This window comes from Mangifera indica, chromosome 20 (assembly GCF_011075055.1).
Source record: "Mangifera indica cultivar Alphonso chromosome 20, CATAS_Mindica_2.1, whole genome shotgun sequence".
Lineage (NCBI taxonomy): Eukaryota > Viridiplantae > Streptophyta > Magnoliopsida > Sapindales > Anacardiaceae > Mangifera > Mangifera indica.
Window position 1 is genome coordinate 10,717,549 of NC_058156.1, and position 27,106 is coordinate 10,744,654.

At 30.0% G+C, this 27,106-nt stretch overlaps 3 protein-coding genes and 1 pseudogene across 3 annotated transcripts; 1 reads left to right on the forward strand and 3 right to left on the reverse strand.

Annotated features, from left to right (window-relative positions):
- Positions 1–141: 141 nt before the first annotated feature.
- LOC123204341 lies at positions 142–1,098 on the reverse strand (annotated as a pseudogene).
- Positions 1,099–2,200: 1,102 nt separating this feature from the next.
- On the reverse strand, positions 2,201–5,069 carry LOC123204342 (LEAF RUST 10 DISEASE-RESISTANCE LOCUS RECEPTOR-LIKE PROTEIN KINASE-like 1.2). The gene is made up of 2 exons (XM_044620945.1): positions 4,676–5,069; positions 2,201–2,933 (listed from the first exon to the last, which is right to left on the reverse strand). Exons 1-2 carry the CDS (start codon positions 5,067–5,069, stop codon positions 2,212–2,214), a joined length of 1,116 nt encoding a protein of 371 aa, XP_044476880.1. The 3' UTR covers positions 2,201–2,211.
- Positions 5,070–6,299: 1,230 nt separating this feature from the next.
- Positions 6,300–17,205, reverse strand: LOC123204343. Its single transcript, XM_044620946.1, has 7 exons — positions 16,213–17,205; positions 14,964–14,999; positions 13,710–14,828; positions 11,040–11,217; positions 9,080–10,020; positions 7,671–7,706; positions 6,300–7,538 (listed from the first exon to the last, which is right to left on the reverse strand). The coding sequence occupies exons 1-7, from the start codon at positions 17,006–17,008 to the stop codon at positions 6,415–6,417; spliced, it is 4,230 nt and encodes a 1,409-aa protein (XP_044476881.1). The 5' UTR covers positions 17,009–17,205; the 3' UTR covers positions 6,300–6,414.
- Positions 17,206–21,295: 4,090 nt separating this feature from the next.
- Positions 21,296–25,628, forward strand: LOC123204721. The gene is made up of 6 exons (XM_044621520.1): positions 21,296–22,060; positions 22,532–22,743; positions 23,668–23,959; positions 24,053–24,138; positions 24,216–24,307; positions 24,934–25,628. Exons 1-6 carry the CDS (start codon positions 21,767–21,769, stop codon positions 25,167–25,169), a joined length of 1,212 nt encoding a protein of 403 aa, XP_044477455.1. The 5' UTR covers positions 21,296–21,766; the 3' UTR covers positions 25,170–25,628.
- The last annotated feature ends 1,478 nt before the right edge of the window (positions 25,629–27,106 follow it).

The following is a 27,106-nucleotide window of genomic DNA, read 5'->3' on the forward strand; positions in this document are numbered from 1 at the left end:
CCTCTTTCAAATGTGTGCAAACAGACATGGTTTTAAATTGTCACCTGGTTCACAAGGCTTTTTATAAAATAATAATTTTTCCTATGTTAGATATAGAGACTACAAGAGGAAACCTATGCATTTTATTTTCCAAGGATTGTTTCATGACATAAATGTAGTTAAAGAAAATACTGGCAATCTAGGAGGAGAAGATAATAAAGGCTTAGGTGGCATTGACAGTGCTTCAGAACTTCCTTGTAACATGTCTAATACCTTATTCATGGATGCCTTATTCGATGGTCGTGTCTGTATGCACCATAAACTAACAAGAATCATCCTTTTTTGCAATTTTATTTTCCTCAATGTTGTTAACCCCATGCCAGTTTAACACGTTGCCTTGCTCAACATGCTTGTAAATCCAATATGGAAAATACATTTCACTGGAATGAAGAATACCTTCAGCATCTTGGCTTTTTCTTCCTCCAACCATCTTCAGGATCATCATTCCGTAGCTATAAACATCCGATTTATGTGAAACTTCTTCAAAGTTTCTACTAAATACTTCTGGAGCAATAAGCCCAATTGTCCCCCTGGCCTCCAACATTGATATAATGCTCTCCTTGTTAAGGCATAATTTTGCAAGCCCAAAATCAGAGATCTTTGGACATAGCTTTTCAACAAGAAGAATGTTATGGGGCTTTATGTCAAATTGCAAAATTCTTGTGCTGCAAACTCTATGCAAGTACTCTAATCCTCGAGCTATTCTGATGACGATTTCATACATTTTTCCCATCCTAAGCATTGACCAACTTGCAGATTTTTCTTGTTGTATATGAATTTTTCCAAAGAATCATTCACCATGAATTCATAGATAAGAGCTCTCTCGTTGCCCTCTAAGCAAAAACCTAGTAGTTTGACAGCATTAACATGAGATGTTCTACTAATGCTTGCAACTTCATTAATGAATTCTTGACCATTCCCTTTGGAGGCATTTAGGAGCTTCACTGCTATAATATTTCCATCCAATGACTTCCTTTTGTATTCACCGCCATAACCTCCTTGGCCTAGTTTATCTTTGAATGAGTTGGCTATCCTCTTAACTTCTGAATAGCTTATCTTTTAGGAGCTAAAGATCAATAGTCTCGAAAGAGGGCCTTAATATCTTTTTCCTTCTTTGTTATATTCCTGGAAAGGAGATTTGACATAATTGATGATATGTTCTTGCACCTGTATAAGCAGATAATTATACCAAAAATAATTATTCTGCTTATCACAAAAGCAATGCCTGTTACAAGAAAAGAAGTTATAAATTAGTCTTAGTTGTTCTTCTATAGAAATTTTATCTATTTGAATAAAAAGAAATTGAGTGAAAAGCTAGAAATGTAAAAGATAAAAACAAATGGAGGAGATAGAAATTTATAATACCTAAATCCATCTTCAATCTATTTGTCCCTCTGTTGTCTGTATCATTCAAAATAACTAAATACTTAGAACTTAAATAAAGCAATATTTTGAAAAACTTGTTAAATTTGTAAATAAAATTATTATATGCATTTTAAATTTTAAAAAAATAAAAAGAAAATATTTGTCTTCACCAAAACTAAATAACAGTTTGTTCTTTAAAAAATTTATAAATTTTTATCTATTCTAATTAATAATTATAAAAATTATAAAATGTCGTCATCAGACCATAAACCACAAATAAAGTAAGTCATGTCGGTGCTTCACAAAAAAGACATGATCTGCATTATTGTGGGCCTTAAATAGTTGGGCCTTGCCTCTAAGGAGCAATGAACCAACAAAGCTGGGCAGATTCTGAGCTTCTTCCATCATGGACTTTGACTAGTTCGGATCAGACGATAAGCAAGTCGAGTCAACTCCAGTGGGTCATCATGACAAGTCAGTGGACATGGCGTTTGTGATTTACAATATGACCCAGAAAAGAAAATTAAATTTTATAAAAGTTTAATAATTAAAAAAAATTCAGAATAATTAAAATTGACTCCCAGTGTGAGCAGTAAGGTTAAACAAACTTTGGATGAAAATGTCTAATAACCAATTATATATTGATTACATCTCTTTTTCATAACTAATATGATATAGTGTAATTTGAAGTAGACAATTTTGTAAGTTTAATAGATTCAAATTGTATAATAAAATATTTTTGTACTCTTAAATAATTTTATTTTAATATTTTATATCTATACCATGATCCCGTGGATTAGAATAAATTTATAAGTTCATGCAAATAATCAAGAACATGGATAGAAGAAACAAGAAACACGAATAAATTTCTGATAAATTTACTATCATGGCATGTTTTGTGATGAGTTTTATCTTGGCAAAGCAAACGAATTGATCATTATCGAACCCACATCGCCCACCACTGGCCTCACAATTGCTGCAACTATGTGCAGTCCAATTCAAGAGGAACCCCATCTTCAGAATTTCAGTGTTATTCATTTCCCACAGATCGGCGCCGGTTTCGACATTCAGGGAGGCGTAAACGAAGGACTTGCAGGAATAATTCTTAAACAATTCCTCGCCGAAACCAGCAAAAGAATAGTAGTGAGAATCATCATCACTTGCACAGTCTAAAGGATAAGCAATGCCTGCAGGTGGGTTCTCGGGGCAATTGTACCAGAAGGAAAGATCTTCATCAGAGGAGAAAAAACTGAATGGAGTTCGATTAAGAGAAAAATTGTAAAGAGGAGTTGGACATGAGTCCTCATAGGCTATCGAATTGGCTAAACGAAGTGAGCTATTTTCATAGAAGATATCTTTGATGATGTCTTCAGATGAAATGTTGAACACAGATTTTTGGTCATTGCAGGTGATTTCAAAATTGGGATAGCCGCAGAAAGACTCCTGCTCACCGGAAATCCAAAAGGGGTACTTTATAATGAGGTGGACGCAAGTTTTGGGTTCACAGGCCTCAAATTTTGAGTCAACAACTGTATAGCACGGAAAAAGAAATACAGAAACGTAGAAAAACAAAAATGAAAATATGAAAACGCATTTTTTTTTAAATATAGAAAACGAAAATGTGAAAAAACTTTTAAATATGAAAAATATAAAGGTTTTTATAAATACCAAATTTTTATAATAAAAATACATAAACTTGTATAATATAAAAATAAATAATAAAAAAATAAAGAAAAAGAATACTATAAAATAAAATTATAAAATTTATTGTAAATTAATTTTGAGTAAACAAATATAGATATTTAAGAAAAAAATAACAATACACATCAATTTATATAATATGTCAGGGAGGAGATGAATAATACATTGAATAGTGGAGAAGAGATGAATTCAATATGAGATTTAAAGACATTTCATGTTTAAAAATATAAAATATGTGTGTTTAATTGATTTTATAATTTTTTTTAAGAGAAACGTTTTTCAAAATTTTTCAAAATAACCCGAAAAGGTTCATATAAGTTTTGGAGAGTTTCAATGTTTTTGAAACATGGAAACGCACCACATTATGAGTTTTTGCGCTACTTTGGTCAATAGAGATTGCCGGTGGGGCTAAGGTGATGAAGATGGCAATGGAGAGAAAAATCCATGGAAAGGTGAAGAAATTGAGAGGATGAGGAGCCATTTGGGATGGAAGATCGGAGGAAAGAGGAGAAGAGATGAAGGTGGAGGAAGGAAGAAGGAAAGTATTTGTAGTCGGTGTGGCTTGGTTGGAGACCTTGAGAAGATTAGTTCTTTAGCTTTTGCTTTTCCTGTTGTTGAATGAGACAAGTTGAAAAAACTGTTTGCAGAGACACTGACAAAGAAAGTAGATTGAACCAAAAGCAAAGATTTCTGCAACTTCAATTAACAATTCCTAACGTGGGACAGAATCCATACTAGTTTACATTAATCATGCATTTCATATACAAGAAGTCAATATCAGATAAAGCTGAGCATTGTTGGATTCAACTTTGACTTAATTAAGTTTATGCAAGACTCGAATTTTGAACTCTAGTTTAACAAATTCAAGAGTTGTAAGATCAAGGTCGAGCTTAAGAAAGAAATTGTTAGCTTGAGTTTCGGGCAAGAAATTACAATTAAACATCGTAGTTTACATATTTATCGATAATCTTTCATATTCATTAAGAGTTGTAAGATATGAGATCTATGTAGCACAGAAACGAAAATACAGAAACGGATTTTCTTAAAAACATAGAAATCGGAAAGATAGGGAACTTACAAATATGAAAAATATAAAGTTTTTTTTATAAATACCAAATTTTTTATTTAAAAAATACATAAACTTGTATAGTATAAAAATAAATAATAAAAAATAATGAAGAGGAAGAATTCTATAAAATTGAATCATAAAACCTATTGTAAATTGTTCTTACTTAAGCACGTATAGATATTTAAGAAGAAAACAATAATACACACCAATTTATATAATATGCTGGAAATGAGATAAGTAACACATTAGAGAGTGAAGAGTTGATGAATTATGTATGAGATTTAGAGACATTTTGGGTTTGAAAATATTAGAGATATGTGTTTAATTGATTTCGCTATTTTTCTTTCAAAATAAATGTGTTTCAAAATTTTTCAAAAATTTTGAAACGCCCTCGAAACGTTTCGTACAAGTTTCATGACATAGATGTAGTCGAAGAAAATACTTGTAATCTAGGAGGAGAAGATTCAAAAGGCTCAGGTGGAATTGGCAAGTCTTCAGAACTTGCATGTAACAAGTCTAATACCTTATTTATGGATGGCCTATTCGATGGTCGTGTTTGTATGCACCATAAGCCAACAATAATCATCTTCTTCGCAATTTCATTTTCCTCACTATTGTTAGCCCCATGCCATTTTAACTCTTTGCCTTGCTCAACATGCTTATAAATCCAATGCGGAAAATACTTTTCACTGGAATGAAGAGCACCTTCAATATCTTGGCTCTTTCTTCCTCCAACCATCTCTAGGATCATCATTCCGTAGCTGTAAACATCAGACTTATGTGAAACTTTTTCGAAGTTTCGCATAAATACTTCTGGAGCAATATACTCAATTGTCCCCCTAGCCTCTAACATCGACACAATGCTCTCTTTGTTGAGGCATAATTTTGCCTGCATTGTTCTGGGCCTTGAATTTTGATGGACTGGGATGACCCGTAACATGTTGGGCCTTGCCCTCTAAGGGGTAATGAACCAACAAAGTTGGGCAGATTCTGAGCTTCTTCGCTCATAGACTTTGACTATTCCGACCCCGAAATAGTTGACTTAAACAATTACCAAGTCAACTCCAGTAGAATAGATGGTTATGACCAGTCAGTGGACATTTCTGATGTGAAGTGGAATATGACCCATAAAAGAAAATTAAATTATATAAAAGTTAATTAATTTAAGAAAAAATAATGTTTTTAAAACTGCATTAATAATCGAATCAATCATCACATTAGTCTATGATTTAGCATGTTAAATCAATAACCAATCAATTTAATACATTTTAAAATTATTATATATTTTTTAAACAACATAATACATTTATCATTTTTTTAAATATAAATTTTAACTTTAAATATATTAATTAAATAATTAATACTCCATTATATGGAAAAAAAAACCAATTATAAAATAGCGTTAAATAGTTTTTTAATTTTTTCAGTTTAACAAATTTATCAAATTTATTATATATAATTTTTTTCATCATTGAAAAATTAATAAAATATCTGTTATATATAAATTTATATTTAGAATAATATAAAATTTTAAAAGTAATTTATCATTAGGAAAAAAATTACGGAGTTAACAAATTAAACATATATTTATTTTGTTTTAAATATATATTTATCCTATTTTAAATAGCGGAGATTTTTCATTTCTGTTTTTGTTTTTATTGAGATGAGGAGGAGCCAATTGACAAATCGGTTTTGTCTATCTAGTTGTCCACTCAGTAATCTTTCATATTCAATAAGAGTTGTGAGATATGGGATCTATGTAGCACAGAAATGGAAATGTAAAAATGGAAATATGAAAATGCATTTTCTAAAAAATATAAAAAAGAAAAACGTGGATAAACTTACAAATATAAAAAATATAATATTTTTTTTTTTATAAATACTACATTTTTTTAACAAAAATACATAAACTTATATAGTATAAAAATAAATAATAAAGAGGAAGAATACTATAAAATATAATCATAGAACTTATTGTAAATTGTTTTTGTCTAAGTACATATAGATATTTAAGAAGAAAGCAACAATACACATCAATATATATAATATGTTGGAGATGAGATAAGTAACACATTAGAAAGTAAAGAGGAGATAAATTTTGTATCAAATTTAGAGACACTTTAGGTTTGAAAATATTAAATATGTGTGTTTAATTGATTTCATGATTTTTCTTTAAAAAAAGATGCATTTCAAAATTTTTGAAAAATTTTGAAACGCCTCCGAAACGTTTCATACAAGTTTCATGATATAGATGTAGTTGAAGAAAATACTCGCAATCTAGGAGGAGAAGATAAAAAAGGCTCAGGTGGAATTGGCAAGTCTTCAGAACTTGCTTGTAAAAGGTCTAAGACCTTATTCATGGATGGCCTATCCGATGGTCGTGTCTGTATGCACCATAAACCAACAATAATCATCTTCTTTGCAATTTCATTTTCCTCATTGTTATTAACTCCATGCCATTTTAACTCTTTGCCTTGCTCAAGATGCTTGTAAATCCAATGTGGAAAATACATTTCACTGGAATGAAGAGCACCTTCAGCATCTTGGCTCTTTCTTCCTCCAACCATCTCTAGGATCATCATTCCGTAGCTGTAAACATCAGATTTATGTGAAACTTCTCCAAAGTTTCGCATAAATACTTCTGGAGCAATATACCCAATTGTCCCCCTAGCCTCTAACATCGACACAATGCTCTCTTTGTTGAGGCATAATTTTGCAAGGCCAAAATCAGAGATCTTTGGACACAGATTTTCATCAAGAAGAATGTTGTGAGGCTTTATATCAAAATGCAAAATTCTTGTGCTGCAACCACGATGCAAGTACTCTAATCCTCGAGTTATTCCGATAGCGATTTCATACATTTTTTCCCATCCTAAACATTGACTAGACTGCAAATTTTTCTCATTGTATATGAATTTTTCCAAGGAACCATTCACCATGAATTCATAGATAAGAGCCTTCTCGTTGCCCTCTAAGCAAAACCCCAGTAGTCTAACAACATTAACATGAGATGTTCGACTAATGCTTATAACTTCATTAATGAATTCTTGACCATTCCCTTTGGAGGCATTTAGGAGCTTCACTGCTACAATATTTCCATCCAATGACTTCCCTTTGTACACACCACCATAACCGCCTTGGCCTAGCTTATCTTTAAATGAGTTTGTCATCCTCTCAACTTCTGAGAAGCTGTATCTTTTGGGAGCTAGGGATCCATAATCTCGAATGAAGGCCTCAATATCTTTATCATTCTTTGTCATATCCTTGGAAAGGAAATTTGACATATTTGATGACATTTTCTTCTTTCTGCATATGCAGATGATTATACTCATGATAGTCATTCCAATTATTGCAGAACTAATGGCTGTCACAAGAAATAAGTTATGAATTAGTCTTGTTTTTTCTGCAGAGATTTTAACTATTTGAATGAAAAAAATGCAGTGGAAAACTAGAAATGTAAAAGATAAAAATAGACGGAGGAGTTATTATATAATACCTGAACCCAGGTTCAAACTGATTTGCGCTTCATGGCCTGTATCATTCAAAATAATGTGAAATAATTAGAAATTAAATGAAGCAATATTTTGAAAAACTTGTTAAATTTGTAAATAAAATTATTATATGCATTTTAAATTTATGAAAAAAAAAGTTATTTGTCTTTACTAAAATTAAATAACAGTTTTCTCTTTAAAAAAAATTAATAAAATTTTTATATGTTGGGCCTTGCCCTCTAAGGAGTAATGAACCAACAAAGTTGGGCAGGTTCTGAGCTTCTTCGCTCATAGACTTGGACTATTCCGACTCCGAAATAGTAGACTCGGACAATTACCAAGTCAACTCCAGTAGATGATTATGACCAGACAGTGGACATGGCTTCTGTGAAGTGGAATGTGACCCAGAAAAAAAAAATTATATAAAAGTTAAATAATTTAAAAAAAAAACAATGTTTTTAAAACCACACTAATAACCGGATCAATCATCTTATTAGTTTTTTATTCAATCGATTAAACTCACAACTAACTAGTTCAATTTATTATCAAATTATTATATATTTCTAAAACAATATCAAATATTTATTATATTTTTTAAACATAAAACATATAAAATATAATTTCAAATATATTAATTAAATAATTGATATTCTATTATATAGATAAAGAAAAAAACCCAATTACAAAATATTGATTTTAAATAATTTTTTTGATTCAATAGATTTATCAAATTTGGTCAAATTTTAAATAATTTAATATTTATATATAAATTAGATTGGATTATAAAATTAGATTAGATGATAGATGCACTTATAATTTAATTGGTCAAACTAATCAGTTTAAACCGATTTTAAAAACACTGAAAAAACTTCAGAACAATTAAAATTATCTCTAAAATTGTTCATCATCATGGATTCTTGACATCACCTGTATAAATTAAATATTTTGAGAAAATCAGTCCAGTCACAATCTTAGGACACCGAACAATCTCTCCTAATTAAAACAATAATTTGATATTTCAGAGTTGAATTATTTAGATGGCAAAGAGTAAAATAGGTGGTGATTACTTTAATTTTGTCCTCATTTTTACAGGAAAAAATATTTACATTTTTCTCTTTTTTATCATCAATAAAATTAATAAAATATTTATTAAATATAAATATATATTTATAATAATTTAAAATTTTTAAGAATAATTTATCATAAAAAGTTTAAAAAATATATGAGAAAACAAATTATCCCCTTTTTTATAACAAAAATTTTAATCATTTTCATGTCTGTTTTCATTTTTCTCTGCACATCTCCCCCTCAAATTAGGAGGAACGAGCTGACAAATCAGTTTTGCGAGTCGAATTATTAACTCCAATTTCGTATATGAACATAAAGAGAAAGGAAGAAGGAAGAGCATGCATAACTTTACCAGGACAGGTAAGAATGTGAGGTTTCTCACGGCAAAGGCACACAAATTCCCCCGGATTCGACTCACTGGATCCGCATAACCCACCGGACAATTGGCACTCCGAACAGAGTCCGTTCTTTGCATCATACTTCACTTCTAACCCCCTATCTAAAATTTCTCCCAGCCATTCCAGGTTCCCACGAGGTCCAGACTTAAGCAGTGCATTAATATCGAGCTGAATGGGGACTTTTGTAACCTCGCTACATGTCACAGTATCGGTATAATTTGGAAAAATCTCCGGCTCGTCATCAATGGTGTAAAAGCCCTTCTTCTCTTCGCGTCCCTGTTGACGGCAAATGTAATTATGTGGACCCAGTTGGGTATCATCGGTGCAGTTATAGAATAAGCTCAGGTTTCGAACGTTTGAGCTGTAGCTGTAGAGAAATCGGTCGAATTCGACGCTATTTTCGGCTCTGTCAAAACAAGAAGAAAAGTTCCAAGGGAGATCTTTTCTTAAAATTGTCAAAGTTTGATCAGTTGTGTTGATGCCTAAAACTTGAAGCTTTTGGGGTGAATATTTTAGCACAGGGTGAATAGTGCCTTCTTCACATGTGAGCTCGAATTCAGCTCGACCGCACCTCCGAGGCCGGCCGTATCCCCAGAAAGGATAAAATATATTCAGCTCAACACTCGCCCCACATGAGAAAGGGTAGATGCGGCTGCATTCCTCGAACCGCTTATCGTTACAATGAGATGAAGGGATGAAGACTGAGATGCAGAAGACTGTGAAAACGATGCAGTGGAGAAGATTGTTCATTGTTAGGGAGAGATAAGAGCGAGTTGGTGAGATATGGGATGTATATATGTCAAATTTTCTTATAAGATTATTCAGAGTTGAGGAGAAATGGACAAGGAAAATTTTCCACCATCTCTTTCGTCGAAAGAGATGGTGGAAATTTTACAATGTGAACATAGAGACTGAGAGCAAGATGACTGTTGACTAATAAATACTGCAGAAATTTCGAAGAAATTGGAATGGCAGGCGAAAGAGAGAACAAAAGAGGGCCAGAGTTGCATTAATTTTTAATTTCGTATTTAAATATTTGTTTTAAAATCCATTTAAACATTCCTTGCCCCGAAAAAAAAAAAGTGCTTACAGGTAGCAAATAATCGAATTTTATCATATGCTCTTTAAAAATAAAATAATAAAAAAAACTAATTGATACATTACTAATTTATAAAATATTATAAATATTTTTAAAAATTTTAAAATTTTTTATAATATTTTTACTACATCATTATTTATTTTAAAAAATATAACAATTTATATCAGTAATATATATTATATTATAAGATATATTTATTATATTATATTAAATTGATATATCTTATGATATATATCATTTTTTATTTATGTTATATAGTATTTTTGAATATATATTGTACATTATCAGATATTAAAAACTGTGATGATTAGAGGTTCAATAGAAATTTCCAAACAAATAGCATTTTCAATCTAATAAACAATGCGATTGCACAATTTGAGGATGTTCACAGCTCCAAATATCTTGCAGTAAAAAAGAGTAGAGGGAGAGCAACAAGAAGAAGAAGGGAGGGAGGGAAGGAAAGTAATTTTGTATAAAAATTGTTCTTCTTTCGTTATTATTTTATTAGGGCGTTTGGTTTTGATAATGTTTTATTATCAAAATAAAAAGATTACCTAGAAGATGAATTATTTAAAAGATTACTGACTATGAATGATTACTATATTTGATAAAATTTAATAAATATAAATAATTATTGTATTTGATTAAAGGTAATAAAATATTACTAGTAAATTATTTTACTTAAATATCTTTGAATATAATTATTTTTAAATATTTTTATATTATTTGTGATATTAATTAAAAATAAATTTATTTTTGTCTCAAAAATTAATAGATAATAATATAATTATAATAAAATCAAGAGAGACCCCATCTTCAGAATTTCAATGTAATTCATTTCCCACAGATCGGCGCCGGTTTCGACATTCAGGGAGGCGTAGACGAAGGACTTGCAGGAATAATTCTTAAACAATTCCTCGCCAAAACCGGCAAAAGAATAGTAGTGAGAATCATCATCACTTGCAGAGTCTAAAGAATAAGCAATGCCTGCAGATGGGTTCTCGGAGCAATTTTACCAGAAGGAAAGATCTTCATCAGAGGAGAAAAAACTGAATGGAGTTCGATTATGAGAAAAATTGTAAAGAGGAGTTGGACATGAGTCCTCATAGGCTATCGAATTGGCTAAACGAAGTGAGCTATTTTCATAGAAGATATCTTTGATGATGTCTTCAGATGAAATGTTGAACACAGATTTTTGGTCATTGCAGGTGATTTCAAAATTGAGATAGCCGCAGAAAGACTCCTGCTCACCGGAAATCCAAAAGGGATACTTTATAATGAGGTGGCCGCAAGTTTTGGGTTCACAGGCCTGGAATTTTGAGTCAACAACTATATAACATGGAAATGGAAATGCAAAAATGTAGGAACGCAGAAATGAAATTATAAAAACGTATTTGTTAAAAAATATAGAAAACAAAAATGTGAGAAAAATTATAAATATGAAAAATATAAAGGTTTTTTTATAAATACCAAATTTTTATAATAAAAATACATAAACTTGTATAATATAAAAATAAATAATTAAAAAAAATAAAATACTATAAAATAGAATCATAAAACTTATTGTAAATTGTTTTTAAGCAAGTAAATGTAGATATTTAAGAAAAAACAGCAGTACACATCAATTTATATAATATATTAGGGAGAAGATGAGTAACACATTGAATAGTGGAGAAGAGATGAATTCAATATGAGATTTAAAGATATTTCATGTTTAAAAATATAAAATATGTGTGTTTAATCGATTTTATAATTTTTTTTTTAAAGAAATGCATTTCAAAATTTTTCAAAATTTTCAAATAACCCGAAAAGGTTCATATAAGTTTCGAAGAGTTTCAAAAATGAAAACGTTTTTGAAATATGAAAACACACTATATTGTGAGTTTCTGTGCTACTTTGGTCAATAGAGATTGCCTGGTGGGCTAAGGTGATGAAGATGGCAATGGAGAGAAAAATCCGTGGAAAGGTGAAGAAATTGAGAGAATGAGGAGCCATTTAGGATGGAAGATTGGAGGAAAGAGGAGAAGAGATGAAGGTGGAGGAAGGAAGAAGGAAAGTATTTGTAGTCGGTGTGGCTTGATTGGAGACCTTGAGAAGATTAGTTCTTTAACTTTTGCTTTTCCTGTTGTTGAATGAGACAAGTTGAAAAAACTGTTTGCAGACACACTGACAAGGAAAGTAGATTGAACCAAAAGCAAAGATTTCTGCAACTTCAATTAACATTTCCTAATGTGGGACAGAATCCATACTAGTTTACATTAATCATGCATTTCATATACAAGAAGTCAAGATGGGATAAAGCTGAATATTGTTGGATTCAACTTTGACTTAATTAAGTTTATGCAAGACTCGAATTTTGAACTCAAGTTTAACAAATTCAAGAGTTGTAAGATCAAGGTCGGGCTTAAGATAGAAATTGTTAGATTGAGTTTCGGGCAAGAAATTACACTTAAACATCGTAGTTTACATATTTATCAATAATATTTCATATTCATTAAAGAGCGTTTGGTTTAGGGAATATTTTGTTATTAAAATTAGAGAATTACCTCAAGGATTACTAGATATAAATTATTACTATGTTTGATAAAATTTGATAAATTAGATAAATATAAATAATTATTGTGTTTGGTTAAGGCTAATAAAAAAATATTTGTATATTATTTTACTTAAATATCTTAGGGTATAATTATTCTAAAATATTTTTTTATGTTATTTGTTATATTAATTGAAAATGAAATTATTTTTATCCTTAAAAAAATAAAAAACAAGGATATAGTTATAATAAAATAAATATTACCTCGGTAATTTTTTAGTACCTAAAATGGAGGTGGTAATCAGATTACCTCTTATATTAGCTGTCACATCATTATTGATAATAAAATATTATCGAAATCTTTTATTACTTATAAACCAAACAAAATAATGTAAGTAATAAAAGATAAATTACTAGAATAATTTTTAATGCCCCCTAACCAAATGCATCGTAAGAGTTGTGAGATATGAGATCTATGTAGCACGAAAACGGAAACGTGGAAATGAAAATGTGGAAATGGAGACATGGGGAAACTTACAAATATGAAAAATATAAAGTTTTTTTTATAAATACCAAATTTTTTATTTAAAAAATACATAAACTTGCATAATATAAAAATAAATAATAAAAAATAATGAAGAGGAAGAATTCTATAAAATTGAATCGTAGAACCTATTGTAAATTGTTCTTACTTAGACACGTATAGATATTTAAGAAGAAAACAATAATACACATCAATTTATATAATATGCGAGAAATGAGATAAGTAACACATTAGAGAGTGAAGAGTATATGAATTATGTATGAGATTTAGAGACATTTTGGGTTTGAAAATATTAGAGATATGTGTTTAATTGATTTCGCTATTTTTCTTTCAAAAGAAATGTGTTTCAAAATTTTTCAAAAATTTTGAAACGCCCTCAAAACGTTTCGTACAAGTTTCATGACATAGATATAGTCGAAGAAAATACTTGTAATCTAGGAGGAGAAGATTCAAAAGGCTCAGGTGGAATTGGCAAGTCTTCAGAACTTGCTTGTAACAAGTCTAATACCTTATTTATGGATGGCCTATTCGATGGTCGTGTTTGTATGCACCATAAGCCAACAATAATCATCTTCTTCGCAATTTCATTTTTCTCACTGTTGTTAGCCCCATGCCATTTTAACTCTTTGCCTTGCTCAACATGCTTGTAAATCCAATGCGGAAAATACTTTTCACTGGAATGAAGAGCACCTTCAATATCTTGGCTCTTTCTTCCTCCAACCATCTCTAGGATCATCATTCCGTAACTGTAAACATCGGACTTATGTGAAACTTCTCCGAAGTTTCGCATAAATACTTCTGGAGCAATATACCCAATTGTCCCCCTAGCCTCTAACATCGACACAATGCTCTCCTTGTTAAGGCATAATTTTGCAAGGCCAAAATCAGAGATCTTTGGACATAGATTTTCATCAAGAAGAATGTTGTGAGGTTTTATATCAAAATGCAAAATTCTTGTGCTGCAACCACGATGTAAGTACTCTAATCCTCGAGCTATTCCGATGGCAATTTCATACATTCTTTCCCATTCTAAACATTGACTAGCTTGCAAATTTTTCTCGTTGTATATGAATTTTTCTAGAGAACCATTCTTCATGAATTCATAGATAAGAGCTTTCTCGTTGCCCTCTAAGCAAAAACCCAGTAGTCTGACAACATTAACATGAGATGTTCGAGTAATGCTTATAACTTCGTTAATGAATTCTAGGCCATTCCCTTTGGAAGCATTTAAGAGCTTCACTGCTACAATATTTCCATCTAATGACTTCCCTTTGTACACACCACCATAACCTCCTTGGCCTAGCTTATCTTTAAATGAGTTTGTCATCCTCTTAACTTCTAAGAAGCTGTATCTTTTTGGAGCCAAAGATCCATAATCTCGAATGAAGGCCTCAATATCTTTATCATTCTTTGTCATATCCTTGGGAAAGAAATTTAACATATTTGATGACATTTTCTTCCTTCTGCATATGCAGATGATTATACTCATGATGGTCATTCCGATTATTGCAGAAGCAATGCCTTTCACAAGAAATAAGTTATGAATTAATCTTACTTGTTCTTCTGTAAAGAATTTAACTATTTGAATAAAAAAAATGCAATGGAAAACTAGAAATGTATAAGATAAAAATAGATAGAGGAGATATCATATAATACCTGAACCTAGGTTCAAACTGATTTGTGCTTCATTGCCTGTGTCATTCAAAACAATGCGAAATAGTTAGAAATTAAATGAAGCAATATTTTGAAAAACTTGTTAAATTTGTTAATAAAATTATTATATTCATTTTAAATTTATGAAAAAAAGAAAAAAACAGTTATTTGTTTTTACTAAAACTAATTAACAGTTTTCTCTTAAAAAAATAAATAAAATTTTTATCCACTCTGAATAATAATTATAAAGATTAAAAATTATAAACAGTCGTAAACAGGATCATGACTCATAAGTAAAGCAAGTCATGTCAGGGTTGCTTGCATTGTTCTGGGCGTTGAATTTTGATGGACCGGGATGACCCGTAACATGTTGGGCCTTGCCCTCTAAGGGGTAATGAACCAACAAAGTTGGGCAGATTCTGAGCTTCTTCGCTCATAGACTTAGACTATTCCGACTCCAAAATAGTTGACTCAAACAATTACCAAGTCAACTCCAGTATAATAGATGATTATGACCAGTCAGTGGACATGGCTTTTGTGAAGTGGAATATGACCCAACAAAGGAAATTTAATTATATAAAAGTTAATTAATTTAAGAAAAAATAATGTTTCTAAAACCGCACTAATAATCAAATTAATCATCTCATTAGATTGTGATTAGCCGGTTAAATTAATAACCAATCAATTTAATCTATTTTCAAATTATTATATATTTTTTAAACAATATCATATATTTATCAAATTTTTTAAATATAAAATATAATTTCAAATATATTAATTAAATAATTAATACTCTATTATATTAATAATCTCTCATAATTAAAACAATAATTTAATATTTCAGAGTTGAATTATTTAGATGGCAAAGGGTTATTTTTTAAAATCCGTTTTTTAAATTTTTCACATTTTTTTCTTTCTTATTATTGAAAAATTAATAAAATATTTATTAGATATAAATTTATATTTATAATAATTTAAAATTTTTAAAAATAATTTATCATTAGAGGTTTAAGAAATGTAGGAGGAAGAAAATTACGGAGATAACAAATTAAACATATATTTATCTTGTTTTAAATATATATTTATCCTGTTTTAAATAGTGGAGATTTTAGTAATTTTAGTTTCTGTTTTTGTTTTTATTGAGATGAGGAGGAGCCAACTGACGAATCGGTTTTGCCTATCGAGTTGTCCACTCTAATTTCGTATTTGAACATAAAGAAAAAGGAAGAAGGAAGAGCATGCATAACTTTACCAGGACAAGTAAGACGGTGAGGTTTATCACGGCAAAGGCACACAAATTCCCCCGGATTCGACTCACTGGATCCGCATATCCCACCGGACAATTGGCACGCCGAACAGAATCCGTTCTTCGCATCGTACTTGACTTCTAATCCCCTATCTAAAATTTCTCTCAAACATTCCAGGTTCCCAGGAGGTGCAAGCTTAAGGAAAGAGTCAATATCGAGCTGAATGGGTACTTTTGTAACCTCGCTACATGTCACAGTATCGGTAATATTTAGAAAATACTCCGGCACGTCATCAATGGTGTAAAAGCCCCTCCTCTCTTCACTTCCCTGTTGATGGCAAGTATAATTATATGGACCCAGTTGGGTTTCATCAGTGCAGTTATAGAATAAGCTCAGGTTTCGAACGTTTGAGCTGTAGCTGTGGAGAAATCGGTCGAATTCGACGCTAACTTCGGCTCTGTCAAAACAAGAAGAAAAGTTCCGAGGGAGATCTTTTCTTAAAATTGTCACAGTTTGATCAGTTGTGTTGATGCCTAAAACTCGAAGCTTTTGGGGTGAATATTTTAGCACAGGGTGAATACTGCCTTCTTCACATGTGAGCTCGAATTCAGCTCGACCGCACCTCCGAGGCCGGCCGTATCCCCAGAAAGGATAAAATATATTCAGCTCAAAACTCGCCCCACATGAGAAAGGGTAGATGCTGCTGCATTCCTCGAACTGCTTATCGTTACAGTAAGATGAAGGGATGAAGACTGAGATGCAGAAGACTGTGAAAACGATGCAGTGGAGAAGATTGTTCATTGTTAGGGAGAGATAAGAGCGAGTTGGTGAGATATGGGATGTATATATGTCAAATTTTCTTATGAGATTATTCAGAGTTGAGGAGAAATGGACAATGAAAAATTTCCACCATCTCCTTCGTCGAAAGAGATGGTGGAAATTTTACAATGCGAACATAGAGACTGAGAGCAAGATGACTGTTGACTAATAAATACTGCAGAAATTTCGAAGAAATTGGAATGGCAGGCGAAGGATAGAACAATAGAGGGCCAGAGTTGCATTAATTTTAATTTCGTATTTAAATATTTGTTTTAAAATCCATTAAAACATTCCAATATTATTATGTATTAAAAATTTAATTTTTTATATTATATTTCATATATTTTATCATATGCCTTTTAAAAATAAAATAATAAAAAATTTTAATTAATATATTATTAATTTATAAAATATTATAAACACTTTTATAAATTTTAAAATTTTTCACAATATCTCTATTATATCATTATTTATTTTTAAAATTATAATAATTTACATGAATAATATATATAACATATTATGAAATATATTTATTATATTATATTAAATTAATATATTTTATTATATATATCTTTTTTTATTTATATTATTTCATATTTTTTAAGAAAATTATGATGATCAGAGGTTCGATTGAAATTTCCAAAGAAATAGCATTTCCAATCTGATAACAATTCGAGGATGTTCACAGCTCCAATTATCTTGCGGTAAAAATGAGTAGAGGGAGAGCAACAATAAGGAGGAAGGAAAGTAATTTTGTATAAAAATTGTTCTTCTTTCGTTACTATTTTATTACATTAAGCAACACAAAGTCAACGAGCAATTATATACGTATATATATATTTTTTATATAATTTTATATATATATAGATAATATATTATTATATAATTAAATATTATTTTATTTTTAATTTAAAAAATTTTAATTATATAATAATATATTATCTATATATTTAAATTGTATTTTTAAACATATAGAATTACATAACCATAATGCTAGTGCTTTCCAAATTATTTGAACAGCTCCACTTCACACATTAACATTATTTTTCTTCAAGCGTGCAAGACATTTGTCCTCCGTTAACAAATCCAGTCAAATGATCTCGTTGTCATGTTGATTGTCTACGTGGACAAATAGATCTTTGTTTATATGTTTCTGACTTCTCCGCTTTAGTGTGTCCCATACAACAATCTATCAAGGTTGTGTAGTTGACCCCGTTACGGAAAATTTGAGGTAAAAGTGGGACACTTTTGTAAGGGGTATGGTTCAAATTTTGTTAAAGATATTTTAATATCAAAATTTTAATTTATTTGGTAAATTAATTATGAAATCGATCACTGAACTGGAAGTTTTCTTGTATTTAGAATTGTTAGTTTATGTTTGATTAAAAATGATATCACTCAAATAAGAATTTTTCATCATAAAAAAAAAAAATACTTAATTGAAAAGATTAACAATCTACTTATGAATTAATATTATTTTACATGTCTCTAAAGTATACTTGAATCCACATTAATAATTTTATGATTCGACATTTATAATTAGATTTAATCTAAGTTGTTTAGGTTTTAATTCAAATATAAATCAAAGAAATCGAGTTTAATCCAAAAGTTAAGCTAATTTTATATATAAACCAGAGTAAATAATTTGAGTTTCAATATTTTCATATTGAATCCAAATGAATAATTTTTTAATCGAATTTGAGCATTAACTTGTTTATCTTGAGTCATTTTTTTTTTTGTATTCAAATTGAAGTCAAGTCAAGATAGATCGTGTTTAAGCTCAATAAAAATTGAATTTAACCTTAAATGACAATTTATACCAAAAATATCCATTTTATATAAACATTTACTAGACGTTTATATAAACATTTATATGTGTTGAGTAGAATTTTGAGCGCAAATAGTTTAACTCTAACAATATGTCAACTTCCCAAATTATTTTGAATTAATTGAATTATTTAGATATTTATAAAAATAAATATGAAAGAAAAATATTAATCCCTTACCAGTCCGCCTTAGAATGGTTGTCGTGGAATTTGATATGACCCATCACACCCATAAGTTGTATGGGGCTAAGCTTTGGGTTGTATTTTCACAGGATTTTAATGAGTTAGATTGTATACCCAATAAGTCAACATTCTTATCTTAGTATATCCCATCATTTAATCTAATGTGACCCTGTTGTGCCTATAAGTTGTATGAGACTAAGCTTTCAGTTGTATTTTCATACACTTGGATTGCGTATTAGATAAACCAACATTCTTATATTGACATGTCACTAAAAAAGGATTTGAACCTAAGCTATCTTGGAAGTCTACCGTTTTACCACGCAAACCTTGCGGTTTCGTAATTACTTGCTATGGATACAATATTTCTCTGTATTTATACATTGGATTTGACATGCTTTATTAATTAATTATATTAATATGGTATCTCTTATATGACTTGTCAGAAGGATAATTATAAACGATTTAGGTTTAAGTCTTTATTATGATTATGAAATTTTAACTTATTTGATATAGTGATTATGAATTCGATCATTATATATCAAATTTATCTGTCTAACCAATACGAATAAAATCTCCGATTACCCAAAAAAATAAAATAAGGATAACTATGTCAAAACAAAATGGTTATAACCTTCACATAGTAGTAAAGTTAGTTTAGTTAAATTTTACTACAATAATAATCTATGTCACATTTGAGTAATGCTATGTATAATCAATTTTGAGTTTTAGTTTAATATTCAGATGATGTGTTATTATATAACTTAATATTATTTTATTTTTAATTTAAAATTATTCAATCACATAATAACACATAATTTAGATATTCAATTAAATATTCAAAATTGAGTATATATAATTTGATTAGTTAAATTTTATAACTAGATTTTTTTTCGTTCTTCATAATTTTACAAAATGTCATATCTACCCTTACATACATGGGTCCTCATGCCCCAAACAGTTTGATAGAGAATGTTTAAGCTTATTAGTGTTTCACTTAGACATTCCCTTCAATCAAACTTTGGAATATCCTAATTGGATTAGGGTGTTACATCAACCCTACAATAATAGAGAAATTCCAAAACACAATCAATTCAATGGCCAATTCCTCCAATCCCATCTATCAATTCTCAATCTTTGGCAACAAAATTTCAATTGCTTATCCTCTTTTTTGTGTCCAAAATTGGCCTAAAATAAATTGGGCCCTCAGGCCTACTTATTTTCTACCGCTAAATAGTTTGGTGGGCTCATCTTGATTTGGACTTTCCATGCACACACCGATTTCCTTTACAATAAAATAGTATATTCTTATTTTAAATATACAAATAGATATATTTATTTATTTATATATTATTATATAAATAAATAATTTTAAATTTAAAATAAAATAATAACCAATTATATGATGACATATATATGTATATATTTATTTATGTACTCAAAATAAATATGTATAATATTTTTTTTATTTGTAATATCAAATTTAATTGAAGATTTAATAGGAATTTTTCTTAAGCATGACATTTGATAAAGACTTTGCCTTTAATTAGATCAATTAAAATTAATACATAATTTAATAAATTTAAATTAAATTTATAATAACACTATCACACGTGCATTACCTACTCTTCTCCGCACGTGTGATTTCCTCGTACATTTTCCTCCGTCAACACATTCACTAATCACATTCCACCTTCCAAAACTTTTCTTCTTTGATTCATGTTTCCTAAAATTTGATTGGCTTGTTTCAATTTCGGATAAAATTCCAAAATAAAATCTTTAAAATAATTTTATAAATAAAAAACTTTGCCAAATTTATTTTTGATTTACAATTCTTCGATCATATTATAACACATATATATTGAAAAAATATATACTACAAATACTTTAATAATATGTTATAATATAAATTAATAATTTTAAATTAAAAATTAAATAATATCTATAATATATATAATATTATTCCAAAAAAATTACTTAAAAAATTAATAGATAAATGAGATATAATTCTATAACATAGTTATCAGTATCTTATAATATAATATGATATAATATAGTTATAAAATGATACATATTATAAAATATATCAAATTAATATAATATAATAAATATATCTTATAATATAATACATATTATTGTTAAAGATAAATATATTCTATGACAGCAAAATAATTAATATAAGCTTTTTAAGTAATAAAATAAATAATAATTAATTAATTAATTGATATTTATAGTAGGTTGTTTAATGGTAAATTCACTTTAAAATTACAGTCTGTTTCAGTCTTTCTCTTCACTTCCACATTTCTCTCTGCACACATTCCTCATTCTTCCTTCCTTCATCCAATTCAAATCCTCTCTTTCTTTCTCTTCATCTGATCTCGTCATTTCACTCTTAATCATCGCTGCTGTTTTCATTATTGCTAGACTGAGGTTGAAATTAGACGAACAATTCCGTAAAGTTAAATCGAATTTAAGATTTCTCTTTCTGTTTGCTTCCTGAGAAAGTGCAAGAAAATTGCAAGAAGAGAAGATAAGATTTGGCCTTTTTTCAAATTTTGTGTAGTTTTGAATTTCATTGATTTGTAGAGTTTGTATTCTCACTTTTTAGTAAAACGAAAGACTCGTAGGAGAATTTGTTTAATAATATAGAGAAAGGCGTAAGGTATTGTGATATATTACTGTTGTTGTACTTTTCTCCGTTTACCGGAGAATTGAACGAGTTCCGAGAGAAAGTATGTTGGGGACTTATTTGCAGTTTGACCATGTACGTGGTGTGGATCGGTTTTACATGCCCGTGAAGGCAAGAAAGAATCAGAATCGAAAGCAGAAACAAGAAACTGTAGAAAAAAGTGATGAAAAAGAAATTTTGTCACCGAAGTACACCAAAGACAGTGCTGTGAAGCGTTCAATTTCAAGTGACGTTTCAGTTTCAGTTTCCGTACCTGAGTCCTCTGTTGTCTCTGTTAGTAACCTTGATAGATTCTTGAAATTCACTACGCCTAGAGTCCCGGCTCAGTACTTATCTAAGGTTGGTTTTGATTTTTTTAAGTTGCTGATTGTTTTATTTATATGTTAATTTAATTGCTGAGAAAATGCAGTAAATGGGTGAAAGTTCTAAGTTCTTAAGAATAATGCTATGTAGAGATGATTGTGTGATGATTTGCTTTGCTTAATCTAGAATTTTAGAAGAATTTGACTCAGTTGATTTGTGCTTTTATTTATATATAAACATTAAAATTGCAAATCTCTGCTTAGCCAGGCAGAACGTGATTATTTGGCTTAACAAAGCTGAATTAATTATTATACACAGATATGTTTTGTAGGTAGTTGTAAGCATTGAAGTTCTTGAAAGTGTGGGGTTGACCCGCAGTTTTTATTCTTCTTGCTTTTTTTCCCTCTGTTTGTTACTCTACTTCTGCAAATAGTTGTGTAGTTTTCGATTTTTATCTTTACAGTTTCAGGATTTTTTAGTGAATTGTGTTCTTCTGTGTTGGTGTAGACAACAGTGAGAGGGTGCGGAACTTGTGATATAGAGTCTCAACCATACTTCACTTTGGGTGATCTATGGGAGTCGTTTAAGGAATGGAGTGTGTATGGTGCTGGAGTTCCTCTGGTATTTGATCAGAGTGATTGTGTTATTCAATACTATGTCCCTTATCTATCGGGAATCCAATTATATGGTGAATCAACTCAGTCAAACGCTAAGCCAAGGTGTTGGTCTTCTCTGTACTGATTTTTACATTTATGAACCAATATGGACTTGGCCTATATGCATATGTTTTGCTTAAGCATCAGTTGCAACTATTTTTGTTATACCTCCTTTTTGATGTTTTCTGTTATTATATTGTGTTTATTCATTGGTCTTCGTAATTTGTGTAAGGGAAGTATAGTTTAGACTGCGTTTTTTAGCTTGCACTCATAATGAGAAATGATTTTATTTCTTGTAGTTCTTAATCACCTACTGTGTGCCTTTTTTTATAAGATCATTTCCCTGCTTCTTATCTCTCCTGCTCCAGTGCTTGTGTGGTGGAAGAATTATATTGTTTTGCATTTTTACTTATTTTCCTAAGTGAGGACCTGTTCCATTTTTTAAATTGTTTTATTGAAATATTGCATTATGCTTTTTGATTAAAAGATAGATGTACTTTTATAATATAAATCTTTATATTTTATAATACTGTGCATACTCTTTGATTATGCCATTTGGTTAATTGAGTGTGCTGAATAGATTGATTTTATGTTAATCTCCATTCTCCATTCAGTCAAAAAACCAAATTTGCAATTAATTTAATCAGTTTCCACATGTAGCCTAGTTTAGCTAACTTCATTCGAATCAGTTACATTTCACAAAGTCTAGCTTATGAGTTGTGACTTATATGAACTCAAGTGCTACATTTTTTTTTTTTTTTGGTTAATCCATTTCTTGATTTAACAGTTAGTTTTGGAGTTAGTTCTTCATGCAATGATTGTCTAATAACTTTGATGAAGTATCTTCAATAGAAACATTCTAGTCAAATTCATATTGAAGTATCAAAGTTCTATGTAATAGTTGACAGTTTAGGTTTTATTTTTATAGTGTATGTCAGAGGTCATTAGCCTGTAACCAAATTTGACTTTATTTTATTATATGTCCAGGAAATCTGTAGAGGACAGAGATGGTGAGTACTACAGGGACTCAAGTAGCCATGGAAGCAGTGATTACGAATTTGAAAGAGGCATGAAATTTTCAAGTGTGCAGCAGGGTTGCTATAATCTAACAAATGATGTCCCTCCTAGAATAGGCAGTTTTTCAAGAAGTGAAGAAAACAGCGCAATGCAAGAAGGTTTTTCAAGTGATGATGGAGAATCTGGGAGTTATCAAGGCAGCCTTTTGTTTGAATATCTTGAGCAGGATACTCCTTATAGCCGTGAACCACTAGCTGATAAGGCACGTTATCTGCTTATTTCTTCATATCTGGTAAAATTTTGTCTGACCTCTATATTACTCACCTCATTTGATTTGTTATATTATTTGAGACAGATATCAGATCTATCAAGGCGATTCCCTGGGCTGAAGACATTAAAAAGTTGTGATTTGCTGCCTGTCAGTTGGATAGCTGTGGCATGGTAGGTTTAGTGTGATCAATATGATTGTTTGTTGTGCATGACAAATGGATTTGTTTCCCCTGATGGACTTTTTGTAGGTATCCTATATACAGAATACCTATGGGGCCAACTTTAAAAGATTTGGATGCTTGCTTTCTGACATACCATTCCCTTTCCACTCCTTTGAGAGGTACTTTCGGCATTAAACTTTTATGGTTGATAGGAATGATTTTGTGTCTCTTCCAATGACCTTGGCCTATTAGCCACATAATGAACCTGAACTTTATCTCACAGAAACCATTTAAAGAAAATGAAAGAAATGAAAATGAGAGGGTAAACTCAACTGTTTACCTTGGCCTTGGTTGATCAAATTCAGTCCAAATCACTCCCCAAGTTTGATCAATCTAAATATTGTAATTAATATAAATTTTCTTGAAAGAAAAAATTTGGCTAACAATATTATAAAGTAATTTACCTATCTTTGTCACTTGATTGTCGGTGTGGTTTTGAGCTGGATAAACTTGCTTCTATACTCAATATAGACAATACTCCACTAATTATTGGTGCCATTTAGCGTTCTGTTACAATTGCATTGTGATATGTGTTGTCTCATGTTATGTATCTCATCAATTGGTATGAAGATTTACCCATAATATGATTATGTGTAGTAGCTTCTCATAAATGATTTGAGGTTTTGAACTTTCTGTGTTGAGAAATTGTTAGTTCTTCAAAGGAAGAACTTGCTTTCACTCTTTTGTGCCTGGTGGTTTGACACATATTTTTTTTTTTAAATTGACCTTTTATCTGTTTTTGCAGGAAGCGGAAATAGCCAGGCTCCAGTCATGATCGATCCTAGTGAGTTTGGCGACGTCGCAAAGATTTTGATACCTATTTTTGGAATGGCTTCATACAAATTCAAAGGACCAATGTGGACGCAAAATGGAGTAAGGGAGAATTCCCTCATGCAGGCTGCAGAAAACTGGCTTAGACAGCTTCATGTTAATCACCCGGATTTCCAGTTCTTTGCTTCACATGGAATGTACCACAAGTGATACAATGCCGAGATTATTCGTTGCATGGTATTTTTATGCACTGTGAAACAATCAAAGAAAAAGGTCCTGACTCTTGGTAAGTCGATATATGTTTTGGTGATTATGATGGTGTAATACTTGCAGGAGTTTGTATGGTTTGCATTTTCTGTTACATGCAAGAAAAATGGAAACTGAAAGAAAGGCGAATACAAAAACAAAACAAAAGAAGAAGAAGAAGAAGAAATGCTTAAGAAATCGGAAGTTAATGGCATTGGAGGAAGCCATTTAAATTTGTAGAGAAGTTAGACAAGCAGAACTGAATACCGATATGCAATTCGAATAATTTTCTTTGTTGATTGATGTTTAGATTTTAAATATTGATGTTGTATATTAGGGCTGTTATTCCCCTGGATGTACTAACTTTGTTGATAAATAGTTAATAACAGAAGAAAGAAAGAAAAGTGTTAGGGCTGGACACAATCAATTTGTTATGTTGTGGCAAATGGCTTGGTGCTTTGGTGATTTGATTTTCAGGCTTTGATTCTTACGGTTTAGTTATCTTGTGAATAGCTTCCCACATGTTTCAGGTTTCAAAGAAGGCAGCCTATATTTGGGCTACATTCAAGTCAGGCTGAGCTTAGAGATTGGCTCGAATATAAAATAATCTGTTTACGGTTGACAAATTGAGATTTTAATACGGGCTGGTTCAAATAGTAATGGATTGGAGTTAAATTAGTTTAGACATGAAAGCCAATTCAGCTCTGCTCAGTTTAGTTCAAAATTCAAATTCGTTTAGTTAGAATTTGTACTAAGTTTGAGTTATGAGGTTTGATTTATTTTAAAATCGAATCGAACTTAAATTAGAGAGAGTTCAATTCTGTTTGGTTTGTAAGTTGGATAGATGAGTCGATTCGATTCAAACTTAACTTGTGTCTTGATTCAAATTATCTTAAATAATTTATAAACAATACCATTTTGTCAATGAATTATGAATTTAAATTACATATTCGAGTCATGGATATAAATTATAAATTTAAGTTAAATTCAAATTGAATTCAAATGGAATCATTTTTATTCAAATTAAACTCAAACCACTTTAATATTGAGTTGATGAACTCAAATGGAGTTATTTTTTATTCAAATCGAATTCAAATAAAATAATATTTTGATTTGTTTTGGTTCGTATTTAACTTTAGGTTTGAACTCAAATATTTAGATTAATTCGAATTTAAATGGTTTATTTTACATTTAAATTTGAGTTTAACCCATTTGGATTGAATCCAGTTACAAGTGGGGAAGTTTCTAACTTTTTAACTGAGTGATTAGGTTCGCTGTAAATTTCTGATTTACAGGAAGAAATAAAAAAATATTTGGTTGCATTGAAATAATAATAATATTGCACATTCTACACAAGAAATTTTTTCGAACAAAATCATAAATCAAGAGCATGTTTCCCCTTTTTAATTGATTAATTTTTGAAAAAAATATATCTTAAATATTTTTATTATATTGGAATAAAATCTCAATCTAATAAAATTAATAAAAACATTTTTTTATGTGGCTTTTTATACAAAAGAAGAATAAATTATATGTACATATTTTTAATACATAATTAAATATTATTAAAAAATTATTTAATTATGTAATAATATATTATTTATATATTTAGATTATCTATTAAAAATGTGTAGGTATGCATCTATCAACAAAAGAATAATATTAAAAAATGAATATAATTCAATAATAATAATAAAAAAAGAAATCCAAGTGCTTTAATTCCCAATTATTGGCCATAGTCGAATTATTTGAAAGCCCAAGCCCTTGGAAGCAAATTTATTCTTTTCCTCTTTTTGTCTTTTGTCGGCTTTATCAAAGAATTAAGAGACTGCTTCAAACCGTTTAAAGCCGGGACCCACTTTTTCCGCGATAAAATGACGAGACGAAAACACACACGAGAA